The 15,874-nt window shown below is 36.5% G+C and overlaps 1 protein-coding gene across 3 annotated transcripts in view; it reads right to left on the bottom strand.

The window, feature by feature from the left end:
* The window catches only part of LOC105221610 (neuronal membrane glycoprotein M6-a), an 87,533-nt gene that overhangs the window by 16,074 nt on the left and 55,585 nt on the right, over positions 1 to 15,874 (bottom strand). For 2 of the 3 annotated variants that reach the window (XM_011198727.3, XM_011198717.3), the window contains exon 2: positions 15,407 to 15,828. The exons of the other annotated variant lie outside the window; for it this stretch is intronic. In XM_011198727.3, coding sequence (XP_011197029.1) covers positions 15,407 to 15,623 — 217 coding nt within the window. In that variant the 5' untranslated portion in view covers positions 15,624 to 15,828. The remainder of the gene's footprint in view (positions 1 to 15,406; positions 15,829 to 15,874) is intronic. 3 annotated transcript variants of the gene reach the window in all.

Below are 15,874 nucleotides of genomic sequence, written 5' to 3' on the forward strand. Positions count from 1 at the left end.
TAATAAGTAAAAAATACCTACAGCAATAATTTTTTCTAAAAAAATTTATGAAAAAAGGTATTTTTTCGACGAAACAAACCTTACCCCCCCTTAAAGAAAGGTATGATTGAAATAATGATTCTCACGTTGAGAAAAAATGGCGAACAAATGACACAGCTCATTTATGAAATCCATTGCCCTGGGCGATAATATACGCAACGGTCTATGTAACTTAAAGAACTATACCAGAGTGTCACCACTCTCAAAAAATCGATTTTTTTTCTCATTTTCTTATATGATAGTTTAAGCTTTCAAAAATATCCTGTGAAAGCGGTAAGGTAGTATCTTAAATAGTTTTTGAATGTCTGCGTTCTAAAGAGCGACCGCTCGCAGTAATAAATCTCTATAATCGAAACCTTAAACGCATTTTTTTCGAAAGGAAATTTTTCAAAATTGCTGCCATCATAACTCAACGGGAAATTCACCGATCAACTTCAAATTTAAACCGAGTATTATTGAATATATTTGCTATACAATGACTTTTGATTGCTAGAAAATTGTCAATTTGTCATTAAAAAACCGACAATTTTTTACCTAAAAAAACGACTTTTTTCAGAACTACGCCATTTTGTTAATTTTTGATATTTTAAAAAAATCGCAGATCATTGTATAGGAAATATCTTCAATTTTAATAACATTTTTAATTTTTTTGGTTTCAGCAACTCATTGGCCCGGAATCATGTCAGCAGTTGGGGAACTTTTTTTGGCACCTCCGAAGACAGCACATAACTCCGTTAATTGTCAATATTTTTGTAAAAAAAATCATCTTAAAATAAGCTGAAAATAGACCTTATTATGTACAAATAACTCGAAACACGCGAGTACTTTCTCAAAAAAAAATTTACGATAATCGTCTAATTGTTCATGGGTTACACTGGTATGGTCTCTTAAAGTACATGAAAAACCTTCAGGACGTTTTCGATCGACGAAACATGGATCTACTCGTACATACTAGGGACCATGGACGAGTCGAAACTATAAAATCAGCGCCGAAAATGATGAAGGCTGTGCAACAGACGTGAAAAAATTATGCGCTGAACGTAAATTTGAATTGAATAAGGAGGTTATTACCGATGTGACAAAAAAGGGTGTTTTTCTTACGGATTACAGAAGTTGAATCAGACAAATTTATCGCGTTAAATGAAAATTTGAAAATGTTGAAAATTTTCCGAATATTTCGTTTTCCTTTTGTAGACTAATCGGATGGAATTTGCATATACACGATGTGTTCAGAAAATAATGGGAATTTTAAAATTTGTCGAATTATTATGATGATATAAATCAAAAATAAAAATTTTAGTTGTATTCATAGGTTACTTTGTCTATAGCAGACGTGTTTTTAGAAGCTTAGCGATTTTCGTTTGTTGAAAGCTCACACTTCGTTACTTGTTCAAGAATTCTTGTCCAAAAACAATACTGTAACGATGCCGCAGCCTCCTTATTTGCCACACATGACTTCTTGAGACTTTTTCCTCTTTCCAAAAATCAAGAAAGAACTTTAAATGGCCGTCTCGTTCTAACGGGTGATTTTTTTGAGGTTAGGATTTTCATGCATTAGTATTTGACAGATCACGTGGGATTTCAGACATGGTGTCAAAGAGAAAGATGCTCAGTATGCTTTGACATTTCATCATGAATAGACTTACTAACGAGCAACGCTTGCAAATCATTGAATTTTATTACCAAAATCAGTGTTCGGTTCGACAAATCGAAAAATCGACAAATCGACAAATTTTGTTCAGCGATGAGGCTCATTTCTGGTTGAATGGCTACGTAAATAAGCAAAATTGCCGCATTTGGGGTGAAGAGCAACCAGAAGCCGTTCAAGAACTGCCCATGCATCCCGAAAAATGCACTGTTTGGTGTGGTTTGTACGCTGGTGGAATCATTGGACCGTATTTTTTCAAAGATGCTGTTGGACGCAACGTTACGGTGAATGGCGATCGCTATCGTTCGATGCTAACAAACTTTTTGTTGCCAAAAATGGAAGAACTGAACTTGGTTGACATGTGGTTTCAACAAGATGGCGCTACATGCCACACAGCTCGCGATTCTATGGCCATTTTGAGGGAAAACTTCGGAGAACAATTCATCTCAAGAAATGGACCCGTAAGTTGGCCACCAAGATCATGCGATTTAACGCCTTTAGACTATTTTTTGTGGGGCTACGTCAAGTCTAAAGTCTACAGAAATAAGCCAGCAACTATTCCAGCTTTGGAAGACAACATTTCCGAAGAAATTCGGGCTATTCCGGCCGAAATGCTCGAAAAAGTTGCCCAAAATTGGACTTTCCGAATGGACCACCTAAGACGCAGCCGCGGTCAACATTTAAATGAAATTATCTTCAAAAAGTAAATGTCATGAACCAATCTAACGTTTCAAATAAAGAACCGATGAGAACCGATGAATTTTATGCGTTTTTTTTTTTAAAAAAGTTATCAAGCTCTTAAAAAATCACCCTTTACAAGTATACGATAAACCGCTGAAAGAGTCAAAGTTTATCTCAAAATCGAGTTTGAGAAGTCTTTCGACATTTGAAAGAAGCGCTGTCATAAGTGCATAATATCGAATGGGGACTATTTGGAAGACGACAATATTAATGTAGAAGAATGAATAAATATTTGATTCAGCAAATTCCCGTTATTTTTTTAACCTACTTTAAGAGAGAAATAATCCGCAGCTTTTTCCGAAATGTTAATTTTTCCTTTGTAGTGTAAGTACTTATCGGATGGAATTTGTATATATATAGAATTCCTCAACTATTGAGGTCTCAGAGTAGTCACCTGAGAAGTAACCTAATAGCATGTAAAAAGAGCTTATACAGATTAAACGTAAGTATTCATTGTGAAGCGATTAGGATTTCATATTAAAAAAAAAATTGAATTTCAATGCGCATTGTTTGTTTCAACTATTAAAATTATGATAATATTTACAACTTATAGTGATTTCAAGTTGTTAATTATTCCACTATAATTTTTCCCCATACAATCAATTTCAATCGAATATATTAACTCAGCTTAATTGGCAGCAAACGTTATATTAATCTACTTCATTACCATTAAAATAATGGGAATTTTATCCGTAAATAATATGGCACGGCACAAAAGGCTGTGCGCACACGTTGCAAAAATAAAACATTATCAGCTGTGTGAGATTTAAATGTGTGAAAAAATAAAGCTTCCAAACGACTCTGCCGGCATTGTAATAAACAAATAAAATGCAATTAATTGTGAAATATTGTGCGCGAAATGAACATTTCTGATGGGACATAATTTAATGCGAATTTCGTGAAGAGCATACACCGAGGATTGGCGAATGCACACATATGCAAAAATAAACAAATAATGACAGATGAACACACATTTTTTGCGCACAATTAACAGAGTCATTAACATTGGGTGGCGCTTGTTGGCGCCGCACAAGCACCGACCGTGTTGCAACTGATGTGAAGTGCCCTAAATATTGGTAAAAACGCATAAAACTTAAAATGCAGTCAGTTTATGGCTTTTACTGTTTGCAAAAAAAAAAAAAACAAACAAGAAATGTAATTGCACTACCATTTAACTTGTTGTCACATTAAAATGTTCCAGGTACAAAAAACCAAAAACTTCCCTGCTATTTGCACACAGTTTTTGCGTTGCTTTTAGTTTGGCAGCGCACCATCAACAGTCAAGCCATCACTAATTCGATTAATATTATCCAGGCGATCAGCAAACGATGAATGGCAGACAGTTATAAAGCGTCCTGTGTACCCGCATATGTAGCACACACAACGTTCGTTCCGCTTTCCGAAATTCAACTTTAACTTTGTTTACATGCAGTTATATATGGTGCATTTGCTGGCACGTTTGGGGTGCAGCCACAATCAGCAGCCACCATCGACACTCGCTATTTGATGGCTTTATGCTGATATTACTCCACAGCTGCCACAGCTATTACTTTGGGCAGATGCTGCTGTCGCTTTGGTGGTTATTTACCATGGTTTGTCTGTTGACTGTTATCGTTAAAGAGACAATATTTAGGCGGTGGTGTTGTCCAAACCAGCAATGGTTGGTTTGGTTGATTTCTTGTTGTTGTTTGCGTATATTTAGTTAGATGGCTAGCTGCCAATAGCAGACACACTATAAGTATACTGCCATTGAAATAGAAATGGATCTCTATTATACATGTACAGAGCTTTTTTTAATGGTATTCTAGGACAGATTACTGAAGTTAATTGCAAAAATAATGCAGTCCGAAAGAGTCCTCGTCCATTAAAGGGACTAAACTTCCCATCAAAACTAACAGGACTGGGGGAAGATCTTGAATTTTTTGTAATCATATTCTGTAGAACTTAATTGGCATATCATACGTTATTTCTGACAAGTTCGAAATGTTAATTATTCGACACGTATTGACACAGACAAACAGATAAACAACCAACTCGACCATCCATTCGATAGCACTGACAGGAGTTGTATACATTTGGTATCCCTGCGAAACTCATATGGTTATATAGAACGAAGTTGAGCACAACTATTAGGTTAGGTTAGGTTATACTGGTAGGCCAATACACCAGACATAAACCATTTAGGTCCTTCGCGATATCAGATGTAGTGCCGTCACGTTGTCCACGAGGAGTAGTCATTCTATAGGATGCCTGCGCTTGACGCGAATTTTAAAAGTTTTTGTGGCTTCACTTTCGATACCACTTCCAGATTCTCATCTTGTGAGGCCCCCAAGTAGCCCCCAAGTCGTAGGCTTGACAATGCAGGGCGGGTGCACAGGATATGCTTCATTGTTTCTATTGCACCTTGCTCTTGACATTTCCTGCAGTCAACTATTAGCTCCGTCAAAATCTGGAAGCATCTCTTCGAGCCGTTCGATAACAGACGGGGTTTTAGACAGAGTGATTCATTCTCGTGCGTCTTCTTCAATATAATGCTGGAAAAAGTAATACGCGCCGCTAAACTGAAACGCAGTGGCACTATCTATTTCGAAGGACAACGCTACTGATATGGGGGTGACAATGACATCATAGACCTTACCAACAGAGTCGTCAGCGGAGCTTTTTTCAGACTAGAAAATGTAGCAGATGTGGTTGGTCTTGTGGTGAACGAGAGTAAGACAAAGAACCTGGAGGCCACACACACAAATATTCCTCGCATCTTGGTAACCGTTGACAGCTATGCAATTGGAAAAGTTAAGGACTTTGTTAAGGTGACAATGACAGCATAGACCTTACCAACAGAGTCGTCAGCGGAGCTTTTTTCAGACTAGAAAATGTAGCAAAAGTGGTTGGTCTTGTGGTGAACGAGAGTAAGACAAAGAATCTGGAGGCCACACACAAATATTCCTCGCATCTTGGTAACCGTTGACAGCTATGCAATTGGAAAAGTTAAGGACTTTGTTAAGGTGACAATGACAGCATAGAACTTACCAACAGAGTCGTCAGCGCAGCTTTTTCAGACTAGAAAATGTAGCAAAAGTGGTTGGTCTTGTGGTGAACGAGAGTAAGACAAAGAACCTGGAGGCCACACACACAAATATTCCTCGCATCTTGGTAACCGTTGACAGCTATGCAATTGGAAAAGTTAAGGACTTCGTTCATCTCGGAACCAGCATAATTACCACTACCAAGCCTGGAGATTATGCGCAGAATTACTCTTGCTAATAGGACCTACTTTGGGAACGGTAGGCAACTGAGAAGCAGATCCCTATCTCGACGAACAAAAGATACGCTCTATAGTCTCTCATCATTTCCGTCTTTTTATACGGCGCAGAAACATGGACGATGACAAATCGAGATAAGAATATACTTGGAGCATGTGAGAGAACTATTCTTCACAAGATCTTTGGAGCCAACAGTGTAAGCGAGGCGTACATAAGATGATGGAAGCATGAACTGGATCTAGAGATCTACGGCGTCATGGATATATTTGAGCGCATACAAATCTAACGAATGTCATGGTTAGATTATGTTGTAGATGTGGAAGGCGATACTCCAGTGAAAAGCTCCTTCGATTCGAGGTCCATGGATGGACAACGGAAGCAAACGCGGCCACGCATAAAATGGAAGGATCAAGTGAATATGGCCCTGTCTGTACTTGAGGTGTACAACTGGCTTGACTTAGCAAAGGATAGAGGCAACTGACGAAGTTTTGTGTTCTCGCCCAGACCGACCCACGGTTGCTTTTCCAAAGAAGAATACATGACATAATCATGAAAAACTTTAACTTAAAAATTTATTAAGTTATTTATTAAACGCAGTGTACCTATTTCAATACCCACATGTGTAAATATGCTTTGTGTGCAGGGCTTTTGCATTATAACCTTAAAATAATGATATTTGCATGTCAATTCGTCAAAAGACTCTGTGTCCTCATCGCTTACTAGTAATGGTGGCGGTAATGATAATGGCTATGTTAATGGCAGCAGCGCTGCATGAGCCAGCAAAAACAGAATTGACGGCAAACAGCAACAACATACACGTATATTAATCTGTATATTTCATATGAAAGTGGGAGCAGTATAGAGTTTAAATGCGAGCATAAAGCACGATTGTCAGCTTGACTATTGTTACTCAAGTAATTGCAGGGCAGAGTGACAACAGCAGGTGTTTGTCGCCTCGATTTTGCGTGCAATTTAACACCTCATATATGTATGTCTGTATATCCAAGTATTTGTGTTTAAACGTGTTATATCAAGAGCGTTATTCCCTGTGGGGAATATGTGTTGTTACCTGATATAAATTTCAACTTTAATGAGCGACAATAGCAATCCCTCGTCTTGTGTTCGATTTCACTTTAGGGAGAAGAGTTGGGAAGCGCAGAGCTGAAACATTATCGATTTCATAAAAAGTAAGATATGAACCCAAAAGTTCCTGACGACTTAAGGCTTCCCTTTTAAATTAAATATTAAATCGGTATTTTATATTAATTCTGTATATTTTTTCCCATAAAAGAGAGTTTTTTATTAAAAAAAATCATAGTAACGCAATATTTCCGAGTTACACTTCCTGCCTCCAGTACCAGTCGATTATTTATATAAAGGGTGATTTTTTAAGAGCTTGATAACTTTAAAAAAAAAAAAAACGCATAAAATTTGCAAAATCTCATCGGTTCTTTATTTGAAACGTTAGATTGGTTCATGACATTTACTTTTTGAAGATAATTTCATTTAAATGTTGACCGCGGCTGCGTCTTAGGTGGTCCATTCGGAAAGTCCAATTTTGGGCAACTTTTTCGAGCATTTCGGCCGGAATAGCCCGAATTTCTTCGGAAATGTTGTCTTCCAAAGCTGGAATAGTTGCTGGCTTATTTCTGTAGACTTTAGACTTGACGTAGCCCCACAAAAAATAGTCTAAAGGCGTTAAATCGCATGATCTTGGTGGCCAACTTACGGGTCCATTTCTTGAGATGAATTGTTCTCCGAAGTTTTCCCTCAAAATGGCCATAGAATCGCGAGCTGTGTGGCATGTAGCGCCATCTTGTTGAAACCACATGTCAACCAAGTTCAGTTCTTCCATTTTTGGCAACAAAAAGTTTGTTAGCATCGAACGATAGCGATCGCCATTCACCGTAACGTTGCGTCCAACAGCATCTTTGAAAAAATACGGTCCAATGATTCCACCAGCGTACAAACCACACCAAACAGTGCATTTTTCGGGATGCATGGGCAGTTCTTGAACGGCTTCTGGTTGCTCTTCACCCCAAATGCGGCAATTTTGCTTATTTACGTAGCCATTCAACCAGAAATGAGCCTCATCGCTGAACAAAATTTGTCGATAAAAAAGCGGATTTTCTGCCAACTTTTCTAGGGCCCATTCACTGAAAATTCGACGTTGTGGCAGATCGTTCGGCTTCAGTTCTTGCACGAGCTGTATTTTATACGGTTTTACACCAAGATCTTTGCGTAAAATCTTCCATGTGGTCGAATAACACAAACCCAATTGCTGCGAACGGCGACGAATCGACATTTCACGGTCTTCAGCCACACTCTCAGAAACAGACGCAATATTCTCTTCTGTACGCACTGTACGCATTCGTGTGGTTGGTTTAATGTCCAATAAAGTAAACTGAGTGCGAAACTTGGTCACAATCGCATTAATTGTTTGCTCACTTGGTCGATTATGTAGACCATAAATCGGACGTAAAGCGCGAAACACATTTCGAACCGAACACTGATTTTGGTAATAAAATTCAATGATTTGCAAGCGTTGCTCGTTAGTAAGTCTATTCATGATGAAATGTCAAAGCATACTGAGCATCTTTCTCTTTGACACCATGTCTGAAATCCCACGTGATCTGTCAAATACTAATGCATGAAAATCCTAACCTCAAAAAAATCACCCGTTACATGTTTATAGATATAACTGTTTTTGTTTATCCACCTGCTTACTACGAGTACATATCTGCCCGTTTTGTTTGTTTGTTGATTTCGCCATTTGTCTGACTGTCTGTCTACCAAACGCTTATCACAGCGTCTTCTCTTCCCGCTCTATTGTGTAAGCGTACTCTTCTACTGCCACACCAACACCCTCAGCTACTGCTTATTTAAGTATTCAACGCACATATGTATGTACATTGCGACGTGTCACAAAACGGAAGGAAATCAATTGTGTGCGAACTCGTTTTGAAGTTCTGCAATGTCAGGCAGACAGACAGACAGACAAATGGGCGAAATTGCTAGCCTGCGTCTATCGCTGCGCTGTGCGCACGGTAATCACACTTTGGTTCATGAAAAATGGTAGAATCGTAATCGTGCTGTGCTGTTAGCCGCGTCCTCCTTCGCACGGCAGTCAAGCGTATAAATAATAAGCATCGTAGTATTGAAAATATCAGTACGTGAAAGATATCGTTTTAGTTCGAGCATGACGGCGTTTTGTTGCTGAGTGTTTTTGATGGTTGCACAGCATGTTGTTGTTGCTGTTTTTGTTATTTGCAATCGCTATTGAAGCTTAATTGTGTGCTTTCACCGTTTTGTTCGTTTGCTGGTATAACGGTACAGCAGAGTGTGTGTGTGTGTCGGTTTGTTTGTCTCTTTGTTTGCGCTAAGTACACCACTGTTGTTGCTGTTGCTTACTATCTTTGTTTGTGCGTAATGTTGCAGGCGTTTTTTTAATGATTGCTTTGGGAATTATGTATTTGCGGTTTTCATCTTAAATTGTCCCTTCCTTAAATTAAATCACTTTCTTTGGCTTTTCTACTTATTCACAGCGATTGGGTGTAATTATAGAATGCAAATAGGAGTTTTTTACTGATATATTTATATGTATTCATACATACATATACTATAGTGAGTTAATTGCATTAAAGATTAATGTTTACTTTAATTGAGTTTTGTTGTACTTTAAAATGGTTTGTGGTTTTGCGTAGAATAACTTAATTTCATTTAACTGACTTGTAAATAAATAATGTAATTTCTTGAAACAAATTAATTTTCTCAGTTGTTTATGTAGTTGTAAAAAGTATACTTGGAAGCGCCAGTAACACTACCAAGAGCCTTCAAGGGCCCGAAATCCATTTATAATGATTCTGGTTAAAGCAGTAGTTTGCTTTACAGACTTCAAAAAATCGATTTTTTTGTTTTGTTTTAAATCTATTCCAAAACTTTCCAAGAATATGTCTTAAAAAACCAGAGGCCAATTTGACATATTTTCGAAGCTAGAGCAGTGGCCGAGCGTCGGGCAATTGCGAATGCTCTGACAGACTTTAAAGCACGTTTTCTCGAGTTCTCATTTTCACAAGTGTTAGAAAAGGGGTGCCGGCGATAGCAAAAAGAATATATGTCCGATCGAAAAAAACCAAATGATCTAGCTTCAGTATTTAATTATCTTCTATTTGAACTAGACAAAAGTAGTTGAAGTTGGACAGAAGTATTATTTAAACTACTTGTTTTGCAACTTAAGTAAATTTTTTTTCTTAAAAAAGAGATTTTTCAAACTTCGAATAAATTTAGAATTTTATAACTTCTTCGTTATTTTTGTAGTTCATAAAGAAAAGAAACTTATAAAAATTAAAAAAAAAAAATTTGGTTCGACTGTTTCAGATGCATCGCACGATCTCCATCACCGGTACCGATTTACAAATGCAGACTCCAGGCGCCCCAGAAAAATACTTACAACTTTGAAAAAATTTCAATATTTTTTAATAATAAATATTGTTTTTTAAGCCTTAAATATAGCACACTATCGTCTTAAAATACGTTTACCGCAATCATTTCCTTCCCTTTCAAAAAGAATTGCTACAAAAACCCTTTTTTTCGGCTTCTAAAGCAGACTACTGTCTTAAGGGGCCAGTGTGACACAATCAAAAAATCTATTTTTTCTTTTTTCCTTATTCGATAGTTTAAGCTTTCAGAAATATCCTGTGAAGGCGGCAAGGGTGTATGTTGAATAGTTTTTGAATGGCAGCGTTCTAAAGAGTGACAGGTATATGTAAGCCGCTATAGTCGAAGCTGTTTTCTCGAAACGACATTTTTCAACGAGAAATTGATCGACCTCAAATTTAAACTGAGTATTCTGGAATATATTTACTATACAATGACCCAAGGTATTTTTGGTAGAAAATTGTCAATTTCGCATTAATTTTTTTTTATATTTTCCAATATTTGTAGGTCATTGTATAGGAAATACCTTCAAATTTAATAACCTTTTTGAATTTTTTTTTTCAGCTACTCATTTGGCCGGAATCATGCCAGCAGTTGGGGAACTTTGTTTTGGGAACCTCAGAAAATATACCTTATTATGTCCAAAAAACTTCGAAACATTAGGTGGAGTACTTTCTTTACAAAAATTCACAAATATCGCCTAATTTTGTTATGGGCTACACTGATATATCCCCTTAATGCAAAGAGAATATGTATGTATTAAAAACTCTTACCAATTGACCAGAAAACAAAACAAATTCGAAAACTCTTGTTCAAAACTAATACGAGGTATGTTCAAAAATAACGGGAATTTTTTCAAAAGCCCTAGCCTTTATATTCGCCAAACATGGCACCGTGTAATTTTTTCCTATTTCCTAAAAAATAAAGAGAATCTTTAAGGGCCGTCGTTTTAAAAGCATACGAGAAAGAGCCAAGGGCTATCCCAAAAATCGTGTTCGAGAAGTGTTACGACGATTGGAGGAAACGCTGCTTTGTAGGCGAAAATATTAATGTAGACGAATGAATTAATATTTTTTTCAAAATACGAAATTCCCGTTATTTTTTGAACACATCCCGTACGTACATTTAGTTATGAACTTACTACTACAAAAGTATATTTGAGTTACTTTCCTAGAAAACAATTTTTTTTTCGTTTCAGTGCAAAGAATTATAATTTTAAATAATTAATGAAAATATTTATATTACAATTCAAAATTGATTAAGCAAATATTCCGCAAATCCACATTAAACTATATTGAGCAATAATATTGCAATTGAACTCAATATATTAAGTTACCAAAATAATTAATCAAAATATAGACATACGAATATCTATTACACACGGGAGAGCACTTGAAGCAACAATAACAAGGACCACAATTATATTAACTGTTTCAATATACTATATATATCTACTACTACTATTGATATACATATATATCATGTATACTTAAGTGCGCGTAGTTAACTGTGGCTTAAAATTGAGATTGATACAACTTTAATTGTATATATGTATGTTACTTAAGCCAGTGCTTAAGTGGTGTCTTCAACTTTGCACTTTTGCATGAGCATGTACTTGAAACATATATGTATAGTACACCCATGGGTATATGTATGTCTGTGTCGGCTCATTATTTGTTTTCAATGTAATTCAATCTCACTGACAAACATCGCATAATTGACCCTTAAGTTCAACAATGGACCAAGTTAAGCAATTATAAGTCAACTAATGTCGGCAATTGTGAAGACTAATTGTGGGTGATTTCATTGAGTTCTACAACAACTACTAACTACTGTTGTCTGCTAATAAAGTTTCACATTAGAATTGAGTACAAAACAACAGCCAAAGTGATGACTACAGGCGTAGATAGCATAATAATAATGGAAAATGCACAGGGAGAATTTTTTTAGAGAAATTATGAGTTATGGCATGACAAAACAAACATGATAATATACGGAGTATCCTATGGCTACGCGGAGGAACAAAAGGCCATAATGATATTCCTTCATTTATAACAGTCTTGTGGTAGCCTCTTTATTTTACTCCAACTTTTTTGGAACTTAGCTATTTCGATTTCCAAATTTCTTTTCCAGTTTAGGAAGAGTCACTTTTTTCTTCGACCGATAACGTTTCGGTTGATCGAATCTGGATCTCGTCTCAGAACAAACCCCATTTTCTTTTGTCAGTTTCGGTCAACACGGGTTTGGTTTATACGTGACCATTAGACCGTCCATTAGAGATCGTGACGGTCCAAAAATTGTGGCAAATGTTACGAAGGTGTCGGTTTGTGAAAACTTAGAGAATTTTGGTGTCGGAGGCCGCGAGATTCCATGTTTTTTAGAATATAATACGGTTAATCGGAATATTTAACTTAGGGTGAAAAGCATCTCAGGCGTAGTTGAAGCTTAAGTGAATTTAGAATCTCGTATAATGCAATATTTTAAAGGAACTTATTGAACTTTTGAGAGTTTTTTATTTAGGTGAGTGTGAGTAAGTGTTGTAATGTGAAGTGTTTAAGAAATTCTTAGTTCAATTTAATATTCGTTGGTATGTTTGGGTAAAAATGGTCGAAAAAAAACAAATCAAGGTTTTAAGGTGAGTAAAACTCTCTTTTGGTGAGCAGAGTTTTAATTTAAAAAGAACAAGTAAGGAAGCGCTAAGTTCGGGTGTAACCGAACATTTTATACTCTCGCAATTTATTTATTTAACTATATTTATATTATATAATACACAATTTGACCCACATATACGTCATATATATTGTATAAAGTCCATTGAAAGTTGGAAACCATAAAATTAGGTTAGAAGCCCCGAGGTCCTCGTGTTCAATATATGGGGCCTTAAAAACCTATGGTCCGATTTCGGCGATTTTTAGAATGGGGCTACCACACTATTAACATGGTATTTGTGCAAAGTTCTGCACCGATATCTTCACTAGTGCTTACTTTATATATTGTTAAGTAAACAATTCAGATCGTCTTCAAAGTTCTGGTATATAGGAAGTAGGCGTGGTTGTGAAGCGATTTGGCAAATCTTCACAACATATTATTGGGAGGTAAGGAAACTGTTACAAACCAAGTTTATTGAAATCGGTCGAGTAGTTCCTGAGATATGGTTTTTGAGAGATCTGAGTGCAGCTTTGATCTGCCATTTCTTATGTGAAATTTAGTGTTTCTGACGTTTTTCGTTAGTGAGTTAACCCACTTTTAGTAATTTTCCACCTAACTTTTGTATGGGAGGTGGGCGTGGTTATGATCCCATTTCTTTCATTTTTTGACTGTATTAGGAAGTGGCTAAAAAAAACGACTGAAGAAAGTTTGGTTTATATAGCTCTATTGGTTTGCGAGATATGTACAAAAAACTTAGTAGGGGGCGGGGCCACGCCCACTTCCCCAAAAAAATTACATCCAAATATGCCCCTTCATAGTGCGATCCTTCATACAAAATTTTATCTTTATATATAGCTTAGTTATGGCACTTTAAGTGTTTTCGGTTTTCGCCATTTTGTGGGCGTGGCAGTGATCCGATTTTGCTCATTTTCGAAAGCAACCTTCCTATGGTGCCAAGAAATAAGTGTGCCAAGTTTCATAAAGATATCTTAATTTTTACTCAAGTTACAGCTTGCACAGTCGGACGGACGGACGGACGGACAGACAGACATTGGGATTTGAACTCCACTCTTCACCCTGATCACTTTGGTATATATAACCCTATATCTAACTCGTTTAGTTTTGGGTGTTACAAACAACCGTTATGTGAACAAAACTATAATACTCTCTTTAGCAACATTTGTTGCGAGAGTATACAAATTGTCAAAAAACTCGAGTTTGTATAGGAAAGTAACCTTACAATATTTACAGTTTCCAATGAAAACACGAATAATGACAAAGAATTTGTATGAATGAACAATAGATGTTGTAATGACATCATTGGAAATATTTACTTTTGATTTCAAACACGGAAATCCAACTCTTTACACTTAATTTCATTTCATTCAACTTTTTTTCACACAAAATCGGAACTGCTGACTAATATGCACACCACAATACATAAGCTTTACCCACACGTTCGATGAATCATCTAGTGAATTTCACAGAATTTTTTTTTCGTTTCTCACAGTGTAAATAAAATAATTATTACAGCAAAACAAATTGTATTAATGCGTGCCCATATCAAAGGCCATACACTGGCCACACAACAGCAGCAGCAGCTGTTGCCGTCGAGTAGCCTGTGCGCCAAGGCATCGCTTCAAAAAGCTTGAGATTCATTTCAGCAAGCTGGGGAGTTTTTAGTAACTGATTCAATGTGAGTATTGGAACGAGTACGAACGCAAAATGTATATGAAAAGTTTGCAAGGAGTTTACTATAAGTATGTATGTATGTATGTGAGTATATATGTTTTGTGGGATATGAGAGGCCTCGAGCTAAAACAATTTTACATTTTGGGGGAGAGCAAAGAAAATATGACGAAATTTATTGCTCCGGTTGTGATGGTGTGGCGAGCGATAACTAATGTGTTGATAAGATATGGAATGGGGTATTGTGGTTTGGCGCAAATGGGTTGTGTGATAACACAGAGATAACAAGAATGGGGAAATATTAGATAATGAAACAAAGAAATACCGGGGTATTGGTATTGAATGAGCACAATAAAGTAAACAGTGAAATTAAGGTAGAATGGTTATTGGAAAAAACATGAAAGGGAGTGCAAAAGCTGGGGGAAAAAGTGGGTTACAAAGAATTTGTAAAGTAAACGTAACATTTTGCTTTTTTTTTTAAGAATTGTAGAAAAATAATACCACAGAACAAAAGGCGACTTAACCTAATAACCTCGGCACAAGACGTTACATTATAAGCAGTTGAAAATGAGAGCTGAAATTCTAGCAGTGATGTAATAAAGTGCGTCAAAAGTAGGTCGAAATTATAACAACAACAATAGCAACATAAAAAGCGTGACGTTGTTAAGCATAACAGTTTTGCACAATTTAGCATTTAACGCCAACTGTATGTGTCATATTACAAAGGCCTGAATTACAGGGCTTTCAAATTACGCAATTTCGCAAACAAAGAAAAAATAAACACTTAAGATATATATAAAACTCGTGTATTTGTGCCAGTAGTTAGTTTAAATGCTGTGCATTACACTAAAATTCAGCAGCGCTTTAACGCTTAAAAAACTAGTGCACAACTTAGCGTATGCTTGCAGATATGTTGTGAAAAGCCGCTAACTGGATTTACCTTCATCGCCACCACGTTCGGTATAGCGATCCAAAGAGTGATCTGAACGATAGGTGCTGCGTCGTCGATTGTGTATCGCTGTGCCCGCGTTATATGGATTGTTGTTGTAGGCACGTGTTAATATGCCATCATCTTCGAAATTTGTCTCGAGCAGTATATCTTCGCGTGGATCACGTATACGATCGCGTTGATTCAATGATTTGGTCGGTGAAGGCATGACGCATAAAATTTGTTTTTGTTGCTCTTATTTTATATATAGTATGTAGTGTAATGACAAGAAGTCGGCGTTATGCTTTGGTATGTGTTTTAAACTCAGTCGAAGGAATAATACTTTTATGTAAATTATTTCGGAAATTAGTTACAAATTTCCGTCGTTAGTTAAATTTAATTCGTTTTGTTAATTGTTTGTGACACAAACGTTGCTAAAATGAGATTAAAAATATGAATATTCGTTAACCAGAGAATATT

Source organism: Zeugodacus cucurbitae, chromosome 4 (genome assembly GCF_028554725.1).
Source record: "Zeugodacus cucurbitae isolate PBARC_wt_2022May chromosome 4, idZeuCucr1.2, whole genome shotgun sequence".
In the NCBI taxonomy this organism is placed as follows: Eukaryota; Metazoa; Arthropoda; class Insecta; order Diptera; family Tephritidae; genus Zeugodacus; species Zeugodacus cucurbitae.